This window comes from Hippoglossus stenolepis, chromosome 8 (assembly GCF_022539355.2).
Source record: "Hippoglossus stenolepis isolate QCI-W04-F060 chromosome 8, HSTE1.2, whole genome shotgun sequence".
Classification (NCBI taxonomy): domain Eukaryota; kingdom Metazoa; phylum Chordata; class Actinopteri; order Pleuronectiformes; family Pleuronectidae; genus Hippoglossus; species Hippoglossus stenolepis.
The window spans coordinates 17,123,350-17,135,930 of NC_061490.1; the positions used below are offsets into that span (position 1 = coordinate 17,123,350).

The 12,581-nt window shown below is 37.0% G+C and overlaps 1 protein-coding gene across 1 annotated transcript; it reads right to left on the reverse strand.

Moving 5' to 3' along the window:
* Nucleotides 1–1,493: 1,493 nt before the first annotated feature.
* LOC124852271 (dynactin subunit 1-like) lies at nucleotides 1,494–4,282 on the reverse strand. The gene is made up of 4 exons (XM_047340851.1): nucleotides 3,857–4,282; nucleotides 2,511–3,350; nucleotides 2,370–2,399; nucleotides 1,494–1,523 (listed from the first exon to the last, which is right to left on the reverse strand). Exons 1-4 carry the CDS (start codon nucleotides 4,118–4,120, stop codon nucleotides 1,494–1,496), a joined length of 1,164 nt encoding a protein of 387 aa, XP_047196807.1. The 5' UTR covers nucleotides 4,121–4,282.
* Between the last annotated feature and the right edge of the window lie 8,299 nt (nucleotides 4,283–12,581).

The window sequence follows — 12,581 nt, forward strand, 5'->3', positions numbered from 1 at the left end:
TCCCGGCCCTGGTGCTGCTGCCTCTGCTGCTCCGGGCCACAGCGCTGCACTACCCGCTGGGCATCATCATCCTGACAGCTCTGCCCAGCCTGGTCCTCTTGTACTACTACGCCACGCACCCTCTTCTTCCTTACTCTGGCGCTGTTCTCTCTGGCCTACATGTATTACCTCTTCATCACAGAGATTCTACCGCGTGGGGACATCAGCCATCTGCAGCTGTGCACTGTGACTGCTGGGATGATCCTCACCATCGGATCTCTCATTCACACCAAGAGAGGCCCAGGGTTTCACACCACCTCCTATCACAGCCAGAGTGAGGAGGTTAACAAGGACTCTACACATCTTAATGGATCCATCCAATCAGCGGCCTCCTCCTCCTCTCCTCCTGCCCTGACAGAAAATGGGAGCAGATGCTCTGTGTGCAAAACAATACGACCCCCCGCGGGCCGGACACTGTCGAACCTGTGGATCCTGCGTCAAGCGTCTGGACCACCACTGTGTCTGGTGGGTTGGATTTGATATTATAACATCTTTATACTTCTTTGAATTGTACATTCACACCACATCATGAAAGTGAATATTGAATTATGACAGATTAGATAACTGCCCTGTAATTACACAACAATGTTCATGTCTTAAGCAAAGACTCCAACTGTACCCACTGGTTTCCTCAGGGCCGTGCACAGACATTTTGGGGAGGGGGGACTCAAGTGAAAAACTCTTTGCATCCAAAGATTGATTTTTAAATGGAAACTGCTCCCAGCAAAAATGTCTTGAAATGTAAACTTGAACTAGAAAACTGGTAAACTGGGATCTGTCTCAGGCCAACCAGGAAGACAGGGTGTCTATTTGTTTGTGAGCTTTATCAGACACTTTCCTGAACTGCACACTGCCAAGAACATTAAAGATGATGATGTCAGTTTTATAAATCTCTTTATACCTCATGCTTTCATAGTCTTTCAAATGTAAAATGTAAAGTTACATAACGTCACGTTACGTTACAGCCCTAGAAATTGTAGAAATTGTAATTTTAATTTTTAATTATTATTGTGCTTCTAATTTATCTTTATCTTCATGACTGTATTTAACTTCAGTGGTCAAACCAAGAAAGTTGAAAGCCTACTTTATTTGAAAGCACTTGTAATTAGGGCCCGAGCACCGAACAGTAGGAGACAGTCGGAGGCCCTATTGAAATTGTAAGGAACTCTAACCCTTTTTTTTTTTTTTCAGGCAAATGAATTAGCTTTTTGAGGGCTTTAACATGCTCAACTTCTTACCAAACTTTGCAGAAAATTAGAAAGTGGTGAAAATGTACGTATCCTGGAGTAATTTTAAATTTTACGTTGTTACTTTTGTTTGTCCAAGGTTTTACCCCTCTATTTTGAATGTAGTAGTTTTAATAGATTAAAGTAGGCTTACCTTATGCTGCCACCAGATGGCAGTCATAAACACCTCTTGACTCCATAAATAACTATGTTTCTCAACCATTGGGTTCAGACCCTCCAGAGGGTCACATGGTCAATCTGAGGGTCTGTGATATGAGACATTGAAACATATTTTCTGTGTTTGCAAATGAAGTATGAGGAGATGGTGTTAATTGGTAAATTTCCAGGTATCTGATGTGTTACATTTAGGATCAATATACTGTTTGTGTTTAGTGAAATGCAGTTTTGCATCGTATTGTAGTGTTTTTCCATGTTGCTCTTTGTTGCTGCATATTGAAAAGCCAACTCACAGTGTGTGCTTGTCACCTGGAGTCAGAGCTTTCACTGTGGGCTCAAGTGTTTGTGGTAAGATTGATTAAATGGCAGATCTCTGTAAATGGCTATTTCAGTTGATCAGTTGAGTCATCCTTGGCTTTGGCCCCAGCTGTTAAAAGGGACGGGCGATTCATTGCATTTCAATTACTGCTTCCAACAATTATGAAAACAAAGTAGTCAACATAAAACAATAATTTATTTCCAGCAGGGGAATATCTTCCAACTCACTCTCCCTTCCCCCTCCTCCTTCTCCTCCTTCTCCTTCTTCTTTCTCTCCATTTGCTCTTTCTTTTCCTGCTTATTCTTCTCTTTCTTCTCCTTCTTCTCCCTCTTCTTCAATTCTTTGCTCTCCTTCTTCTCCTTCTCTCTCTCCAGTTGCTCTTTCTTTTCCTGCTTATTCTTCTCTTTCTTCTCCCTCTTCTTCAGTTCTTTGCTCTCCTTATTCTCCTTCTCTCTCTCCAGTTGCTCTTTCTTTTCCTGCTTATTCTTCTCTTTCTTCTCCCTCTTCTTCAATTCTTTGCTCTCCTTCTTCTCCTTCTCTCTCTCCAGTTGCTCTTTCTTTTCCTCCTTCTTCTCTTTCTTCTCCTTTTTCTCCTTTTTGACCTTCACCTTGTCCAAGTCGGTCTCAAAGGTGAGTTCCTGAAAAGACAGAGACAACATAAGTGTCAACACTTTCTTCCTCAAAGTCTAAACATGAAACAAAATTACAATCCATATAATTCAAATCTAGAATGATCTGATTTAACGTACCTGAAGCTCAATGTTCTTCAGTATCAGGGCCTCATGCTCCTTTACAACTACGTTGTCAGCAGCCAGCTTCTTCAGTGCAGTATTTTCTTTGTCCAGAGCTGAGATTTCAGCAGTCAACTGCCTCTCTAGATCAACTTTCACTGCAGCCAGAGCAGCGTTTTCTGCAGCTACAGCAGTGTTTTCGGCAGCCTGCTTCTTCAGAGCTGTATTCTCTTTGGCCAGAGCTGAGTTTTCAGCAGTTAGCTGCCTCTCTAGATCAACTTTCACTGCAGCCAGAGCAGCGTTTTCTGCAGCCAGAGCAGCGTTTTCTGCAGCTACAACAGTGTTTTCGGCAGCCTGCTTCTTCAGAGCTGTATTCTCTTTGGCCAGAGCTGAGTTTTCAGCAGTCAGCTGCCTCTCTAGATCACTTTTCACTGCATCTTTTTCAGAGATGATGTGCTTCATCTTCTTGTCAAAGGAAATCTCCATCGCCTTGACCTGGTTGCACTTGTCGCTCAGCTCCCTTTTCACCCTCTCGATCTGATCGTTTCTAGGACGAGAACTCAATTTGTAGATGTACTTTTCTTTGTCCTTCAACACCAGCTTCAACTCCTTGAGCTCGTCCTCCAACTCGGTCTGCATGGCTCTTCCAGAGTCAAAGGCCTGCCCCTGTTTGGCGGAATCAATCTGATCCTGCATGGCCTGTTTGTCCCTCTTCCACCTAGCATCATTTGTGGACATCATGCACTTCAGTGCCGCATTTTCCTGAGCTAGCTCCATTCCCTCAAATTCCATTTCCTTGATCTCTCCATGGAGGAACTCAATCGTTTTGGTGGGAGATTCCACATGATGTACAACGGACTGAAAGACACAAACATACATATAACAGGTAAATACACAGTCCCATCATAAGTTTGGATACACAGAAAAAGACAAGAGGTCTTTCATCTTCATCTCTAATGATCCACACTGCTGAATGTAACTTTAACAGTTACATCACTTTCATCAATTCAGACGATTTCTCATCCATCCGTAACGTATGTATCTCTCTTAAAACATTGATCATCACATGAAATTGTTACGAGTTAATTTAAATGCTGTTTCTGCATTTCTCTTAAGTACAGTATCTCAACACTAAAGTGAAAGTGAATTATCCTAAACAGAAGCTGCATAATATCCACAGAGACTCATTTCATGGAAAGTATTGTAACACACAGACCGCAACTGTCAGTTCAGACTGAATGTCAGGTGACTGATGTGACGGGTTTATTGAAAATTCACAGACAAAACATGAAATAATGAAATAAAATGTAAGGTGGTCTGAATATGTGTAACACTAAAAGTGTCTCCTGATTAGAAAATCTTACCTCGTTTCTTAAGTTGTGTCCCTTCTTCATCTTGGCTGAACACAGGTACAGGGTAAGTGTTGTAGAGAAAAATGATCCGTTGTCTTCTAATAGTCTTGATGTTTCTTGGAGCTGTTGTCTTCTCCCTGTCTTGGACTGGTAGCAGTGTTGAATATGAAGGGTCAGGTTGGAGCTGTTATCCTGTCGCCGTCTCAAACTCAACTGACAAATTTCTCCTCCAGAGTTCAATAAATAGGGTTTAAAGTTGGGTTTCATACGTGACATCAAAGGAACAGTTGGCTACAGAATACAGGCCCTCATGCCTGTGTTCAATAGGGCCTCCCACTGGCTCCTACTGTTCGGTGCTCGGGCCCTAACTAGAACACAGGCATGAGGGTTTCAAATGTGACATCAAAGGAACAGTTGGCTACATAAAAACAACATTGAATAAAATATCTGTAGGCCTTGAATTTCCTGCAAAGTTTCATGATCTTTTGAGCATGTCTAGTTATTATTATCACCCTCATGAATTGGCTTTTTGAGGGCTTCAACATGCTCAAAAATATTCTAAAGTTTGCAGTAAATTAGAAAGTGGTGAAAATGTACGTATTCTGGAGTATTTGGAAATGGGCATGGCAAAATGGCTCAACAGCGCCACCTGGAACGCAGCCCCTAGGTTTCCCCTCGAAAATCGGAACTAGGTTGTATCGTGACCAGTCATACAAAAAAGTCTTAAGGCGCATTATGAAACAGGAAGCCCGCCATTTTGGATTTAGTGGCCATTTTGGCCATATTCCACATTTTTACTTTGACGAACTTGTCGTAGAGCTTTCATCAGATCAACTTCAAATTGAGATGAGTGTCATCACAACAAGATGGAGATCGAAACTACCTCGAATTTCAACTTTTCGTCACACGGTGTGACCGTGGCGTGGCGTCAAAGTTTGATTACACGCCATCAAAACACGAGGTTCTGTATCTCTGACATATTTGGTCCAATCGAGACCAAACTAGACATGTAAGACAAGAGTCCCGGCCTGATGACATCTACACAGAAATCGTGACTTAAAATCACAGCGCCCCCTGGTGGAAACCGGAAATGTCTTGTTTTTTGCATGTCTTACACTTGGATGTATTCCTCCTCATCCACTGACCGCAACCATGTCAAATTGTATCAAACGGGTCTCAAGACATTGATAATGTAGGCATAAGATTACTGGGACTTTTCGTCAAACACCATATTAATGGTGTGGCGTTAAAGTTCATCAACTCGCCGTGACAGACGAAATTGCTGTAACTTCAGTGTTCATGGTTCTACCTCACTCAAACTACATTTGTGTAGCAACAGCCCCCCCCCTGCAGACATTTATATGGTTTTAAGGAATGGGCGTGGCAAAATAACTGACTAGTGCCCCCTAAAAGATAGCCCCGGCACTACGATTGTCCGACATCTACAAAAATCAATAGGGACATGTGTCTTTTCATGACAAACAAAAAAGTGTCTTGGATAAATATGCTGGACCAAACAGGAAGCCTTTTCGTTACTTTTCGTTACTTCGTTACTTTTTGTTACGTTTAGTTACTTTTTGTTACGTTTAGTTACTTTTCGTTACGTTACTTTACGTTACGTTACGTTACGTTACATTACGTTACGTTACGTTACCTTACGTTACGTTACCTTACCTTGCATACGTTACGTTACGTTACGTTACGTTGCGTTACGTTACGTTACGTTACGTTGCGTTACGTTACGTTGCGTTACATTACGTTACTTCCGCGATCCATGCGTTACGTTACTTTACGTTACTTTACGTTATGTCATATCTATTTATATAGCACTTCTCAAAACAAAGTTACAAGATGCCTCACAACAAGAGGCGGCAGGATATTGTGAGGGCCCTCCCCTTACCGAATGGCTGATTACTTTTGACAAGGCCTCATGCCACTCGCTTTTCTGACATGTTAAACATGTTTTAAGTTTTGTTATGGACGAGAACATCTAAATGTGTCTGTATGATGGGGTTTGCATTTAAAGTTACTTCTTTTATATCATGTATGTGTATGAACAATATGCACTTTTTTTTTTACATAATTTTGATACTAAAAGAATGTTATATTTGATGATGTGGTTTTTGAGTGAGGTCAATTTGTAACGTTAAGTACAGTAACGTAACGTAACAAAGTAACAAAAAGTAACGAAAAGTAACAAAGTAACGAAAAGTAACAAAGTAACGAAAAGTTACTAAAAGTAACTAAAAGTAACTAAAAGTAACGGAATGTAACGGAAAGTAACTAAGTAACGTAACGTAACGTAAAGTAACATAAAGTAACTAAGTAACGTAACGTAACGTAACGTAACGTAACGTCAAGTAACAAAGTAACGAAAAGTAACAAAGTAACGAAAAGTTACTAAAAGTAACGGAACGTAACGGAAAGTAACTAAGTAACGTAACGTACAGTAACGTACAGTAACGTAAAGTAACAAAGTAACTAAAGGTTACTAAAAGTAACGTAAAGTAACATAAAAGTAACTAAGTAACGTAACGTAACGTAATGTAATGTAATGTAACGTATGAGCGTAGCGTACAGTAACTTTGCGTTGCGTCGCGTCACTAAAGTAATGCGACGCGAGGTAAAGTAACGTTACGTGGCGTGACGTGACGTGACGTGACGCAACGCAACGCAAAGTCGACGTAAAGTAACATTACGTAATGTTAGCTGTACGTAACGTAACGCAACGAAAAGTAACAAAGTAACGAAAATTAACAAAGTAACGAAAAGTTACTAAAAGTAACGAAAAGTTACTAAAAGTAACTAAAAGTAACTAAAAGTAACGGAACGTAACGGAAAGTAACTAAGTAACGTAACGTAAAGTAACATAAAGTAACAAAGTAACGAAAAGTTACTAAACGTAACGTAACGTACAGTAACGTTATGTTATGTTACTGTAGCGTTACTATACGTAGCATAACGTAACAAAGTAACGAAAAGTAACAAAGTAACGGAAAGTAACAAAGTAACGGAAAGTAATGAAAAGTTACTAAAAGTAACATAAAGTAACTACATAGCGTGTCGTGTGCGCATTAAAAGTATGGTAAATAGCGATACGTGGCGTGGCGTCAGCGTGGCGTAGCGTAGCGTAAGCGTAGCGTACAGTAACACAGTAAAGAAAAGTTACTAAAAGTAACTAAAAGTAACGTAACGTAACGGAAAGTAACTAAGCGATGCGACGCGACGCAAAGTAACGTAACGTAAAGTAGCGTGACGTGACATGACGCGACGCAACACAACGCAAAGTAGCTTGACGTGACGCGACGCAAAGTAACGTGACGTAAAGTAACATTACGTAATGTTACGTGACGTAAAGTAACATTATATAGTACATTACATAGTAGCGTTACGTGGCGTGGCGTGGCGGACGGCGTGGCGTGGCGTGGCGTGGCGTGGCGTGGCGTGGTGGCAAGCGCAAAAGTAACCTGGCGTGGCGTGGCGTGGCGCAGCATAGCGCAAAGTAACCTGACCCGTAAAGCGCGGCGTAGTGACGCGGCGTAAAGTGGCGGACGCGGCGTAAAGTGACGTGGCGTGACGTGACGTGGCGCAGCGAGTAACCTGGCGTGGCGTGGCGTGGCGCGCGCGACTCGTGGCGCGCGCGCGCGCAGCGCACGCAAGTAACCTAGGGACGGGAAAGCGCGACGTAAATAACGTTACGTAATGTTACGTGGCGGCGTAAAGTAACATACGTAATGTTACGTGGCGTAAGTAAAGTAATGCGGCGCGAGGTAAAATAGCGTTCGTGGCGGCGTTACGGGCGTACGTGGCGTGGCGTGAGCGTGGCGGCGGCGCGGCGCCGCAGCGCAGCACGCAAAGTAACCTGGCGCGGCGCAGCGACGTAGGCAAAGGGCGGTGGCGTGGCGAAGTGACGGGTGGCGTGGCGTGGCGCAAAGCCAAAGTACCGACGCGTAGTAACATTACGTAAGTCGTGGCATAAAGTAATGCGCGGGTAAGTAGCGTTACGTGGCGTGGCGTGGCGTGGCGGGCGTTACGTGGCGTGGCGTGGCGTGGCGCCACGCACACCAGCAAGCGCAAAGTAACCTGGCGTGGCGTGACAGCGCAGCATAAAGTGACGTAAAGTAACATTCGTATGTTACGTGGTATAATGCGGCGAGGTAAAAACTACTGGCGTGGCGTGGCGTGGCGTGGCGTAATAAAGTAACCTGGCGTGGCGTGACGTGACGTGACGGACGTGGCGTGGCGTGGCGCAAAGTAAGCGGCGCATGACGGATGTGAAGCGGCGTAAAGTAACATTATGTAATGTTACTTTCGGTAATCGTGGCTAGGTTTAAAAGAAAAACCAAGGTTTGCAGTTGCATCTGGGGACTTAAAAATGTACATTTGTTTTTTTTTCTCATTTGTTTTTTTTTAAGAGCAAGTACAAAAGTAACTAAAAGTACAAAAGTAACTAAAAGTACAAAAGTAACTAAAAAGTAACTAAAAGTACAAAAGTAACTAAAAGTACAAAAGTAACTAAAAAGTAACTAAAAGTACAAAAGTAACTAAAAGTACAAAAGTAACTAAAAAGTAACGAAAAGTAACAAAATTAACTAAAAGTACAAAAGTAACTAAAAGTACAAAAGTAACTAAAAAGTAACTAAAAGTACAAAAGTAACTAAAAATGCAAAGAAAGTACAAAAGTAACTAAAAGTACAAAAGTAACTAAAAAGTTACTAAAAGTACAAAAGTAACTAAAAGTACAAAAGTAACTAAAAGTAACTGAAAGTACAAAAGTAACTAAAAAGTAACTAAAAGTACAAAAGTAAAAAGTAACTAAAAGTACAAAAGTAACTAAAAGTACAAAGTAACTAAAAGTAACTAAAAGTACAAAAGTAACTAAAAGTACAAGAGTAACTAAAAAGTAACTAAAAGTACAAAAGTAACTAAAAAGTGAAAATTACAAAAGTAACTAAAAGTACAAAGTAACTAAAAAGTTACTAAAAGTACAAAAGTAACTAAAAGTACAAAAGTAACTAAAAATAACGAAAGTACAAAGTAACTAAAAAGTAACTAAAAGTACAAAAGTAACTAAAAGTAACTAAAAGTACAAAAGTAACTAAAAGTACAAAAGTAACTAAAAGTAACTAAAAGTACAAAGTAACTAAAAGTACAAAGTAACTAAAAAGTAGAAAGTACAAAAGTAACTAAAAGTAACTAAAAATACAAAAGTAACTAAAAGTACAAAAGTAACTAAAAAGTAAAAAAGTACAAAGTAACTAAAAAGTAACTAAAAGTACAAAAGTAACTAAAAGTACAAAAGTAACTAAAAGTAACTAAAAATTAAAAGTAACTAAAAGTACAAAGTAACTAAAAGTAACTAAAAGTAACTAAAAATACAAAAGTAACTAAAAGTACAAAAGTAACTAAAAGTAACTAAAATTACAAAAGTAACTAAAAGTAACTGAAAGTACAAAAGTAACTAAAAAGTAAAGTACAAAGTAACTAAAAGTAACTAAAGTACAAAAGTAACTAAAGTACAAAAGTAACTAAAAGTAACTAAAAGTACAAAAGTAACAGAAAGTACAAAGTAACTAAAAGTACAAAATAATAAGTACAAAAGTAACTAAAAGTACAAAAGTAACTAAAAAGTAACTAAAAGTACAAAAGTAACTAAAAAGTAACTAAAAGTACAAAAGTAACTAAAAGTACAAAAGTAACTAAAGTAAAAACTTGAAAGTACAAAAGTAACTAAAAAGTAACTAAAAGTACAAAAGTAACTAAAAGTACAAAAGTAACTAAAAGTATGAAAAGTACAAAGTAACTAAAAAGTAACTAAAAGTACAAAAGTAACTAAAAGTAACTAAAAATTACAAAGTAACTAAAAAGTAACTAAAAGTACAAAAGTAACTAAAAGTACAAAAGTGCTTATGTAAAATTAACTAAAGTGCTGAAAGTGCAAGTACAAGACAAAGTAACTGAAAGTAACTATAATGTTCGTGGTGACGTAAGTAACTAAATGTTACGTGACGTAAAAATAAGTAAAGTAAATTGCAAAGCGCAAAGTAACTGACGTGCTGAACATAGCAAAGTAACTAAAGTAACTAATATTACGTGGCTAAATAAAGTAACCAGTAAAAAATAACGTTACGTAATGTGCCAATGACTAAAGTAACTAAAGTAACATTATGTAATGTTGCTACGTAGCGTCACTAGGTTAGGTTAAAAAGAAAAAGCACCCAAGTTTACAGTTGCATCTGGGACTAAAAATGTACATTGTTTCTATTAAGAGACAAGTACAAAGTAACTAAAAGTACAAAAGTAACTAAAAGTACAAAAGTAACTAAAAGTAACTAAAAATACAAAAGTAACTAAAAGTACAAAGTAACTAAAAAGTAACTAAAGTACAAAATTAACTAAAAGTACAAAAGTAACTAAAAATGTGAAAATTACAAAGTAACTAAAAAGTAACTAAAAGTACAAAGTAACTAAAAATTACAAAAGTAACTAAAAAGTAACTAAAAGTACAAAAGTAACTAAAAAGTAAAAAGTACAAAGTAACTAAAATTACAAAGTAACTAAAAAGTAACTAAAATTACAAAAGTAACTAAAAGTACAAAGTAACTAAAAAATGTGAAAAGTACAAAAGTAACTAAAAAGTAACTAAAAGTACAAAGTAACTAAAAAGTAACTAAAAATTCAAAAGTAACTAAAAGTACAAAGTAACTAAAAAGTAACTAAAAGTACAAAGTAACTAAAAGTACAAAAGTAACTAAAAAGTGAAAAGTACAAAAGTAACTAAAAGTAACTAAAAGTACAAAGTAACTAAAAGTACAAAGTACAAAAATAACTAAAAGTAAGTACTAAAAGTACAAAGTAACTAAGTAATAAAAGTAACTAAAGAAAAGTAACTAAAAGTACAAAAGTAACTAAAGAAATACAAGTCAAAGTAACTAAAAGTATAAAAGTACAAAGTAACTAAAAGTGAAAATTACAAAGTAACTAAAGAGTAACTAAAAGTACCAAAGTAACTAAAAGTAAGTAACTAAGTAACTAAAAATTACAAAGTACAAAGTAACTAAAAGTACAAAAGTAACTAAAAGTACAAAGTAACTAAAGTACAAAGTAACTAAAAAGTAACTAAAAATTACAAAGTAACTAAAAGTAACTAAAAGTACAAAGTAACTAAAGGAAAGTACAAAAGTGACTAAAAATTATAAAAGTAACTAAAAGGTACAAAAGTAACTAAAAGAGTAACTAAAAGTACAAAAGTAACTAAAAGTACAAAGTAACTAAAAGTAACAGAAAGTACAAAGTAACTAAAAGTAACTAAAAGTACAAAAGTAACTAAAAGTAACTAAAGTACAAAAGTAACTAAAAGTACTAAGTAACTAAAAGTAATAAGTACAAAGTAACTAAAAGTACAAAAGTAACTAAAAGTATAAGTAACTAAAGTACAAAAGTAACTAAAAGTAGAAAGTATAAAAGTAACTACTAAAAGTACTTTTGACTATACAGTTACTTTAGTTACTGTGCTTTTAATTACTATATTACTTTTTTTTACTGTTACTTTGTACTTTTAATTCTTCTTGCTAAATTACTTTGCTTTACTTAGTTTTAGTTATTTTTGTACTTTAGTACTTTAACTTTTACTGTACTTTTGTTACTTTAGTCTTTTACTTTATTACTGTACTGAATACTTTTAGTTGTGCTTTACTTTTTATACTTTATTAGTTACTTTTAGTCTTTTACTATTTTTTTAGTACTCTTGATACTTTGTTCTATTTAGTTATTTTTTTTAGTTACTTTGTACTTTAGTTACTTTTAGTTACTTTGTACTTTTAGTTACTTTGTACTTTAGTTACTTTTGTTTGTTACTTTTTTTAGTTACTTTTGCTTTACTGTCTTTTTACTTCTTCTGTACTACATTACTTATTGTACATTTAATTTGTATTTGCTTGACTTTTAGTTACTGTTTCTTTAATTACTTTAGTTTTATTTGTCTTTTTGTACTTTTGTTACTTTGTACTTTTAGTTACTTTGTACATTACTTTTTTTACTTTTGTTTGTTACTATTTTTTGTGTACAAATCTATTTATTTTGGGGTTTCACTTTACTCCAAATATCTGTACTTTCTACTCCACTACATTTTTACAATGCATTATGCTATATTGTTGCTTTAAATACTTACTAGTATATTTGAAAGTAAGTACTTTCCTGCTTTTACTCAAGTAGAAAAGTTGATGTGGTACTCGAACTTTTACTCATTTTTGTCTATGTATTTATACCTGGCCTTAAATTAAACCTCTGAGTACCACTACTCCACCACTACAAAGCAGCCTCACCTCAAGGTCCATCGTTTGCCTTCAGTCATATCACATGATATTTACCAGCAGATGAAGTAAAAATCTAAATGATTATTCTTGTGGTTGATAGACTGAGTGACTTATTTCAATTGTGTTACATGTGCTCATGAAACAGGAGAGACTGTGGAAACAGCTGTTGTGAGTAAATCATCACGTTACTTCCGACCAGTAATTGCAAGTTGAACTAGGGCTACGTTGTAGGGGCCCGAGCACACGCATTTTGAGCCTGTTGCGGTTAGTGGCTCTCCAATCATTGAACAAGCGCACGTCTCCACGTTGCATGCGTTTTGCGCACTGCGGCAAGGACAAACGCTTCACTTCCTGCGTCCGTCACGTGATGTTGATCCTTGCCTGCTAATTGCTCATTACGGCCCACGCTATCAATTGCACAT

What these genes read in the sequence shown, in the direction of transcription:
- LOC124852271 (XM_047340851.1), bottom strand. Translation starts at nt 4,120, where the DNA reads ATGTCACGTATGAAACCCAACTTTAAACCCTATTTATTGAACTCTGGA. An exon ending in TGAAGAACATTGAGCTTCAG is followed by an intron (nt 2,400 to 2,510) that starts GTACGTTAAATC and finishes CTGTCTTTTCAG; the next exon opens with GAACTCACCTTTGAGACCGA. An exon ending in TTGAGACCGACTTGGACAAG is followed by an intron (nt 1,524 to 2,369) that starts GTGAAGGTCAAA and finishes ACAGACCCTCAG; the next exon opens with ATTGACCATGTGACCCTCTG.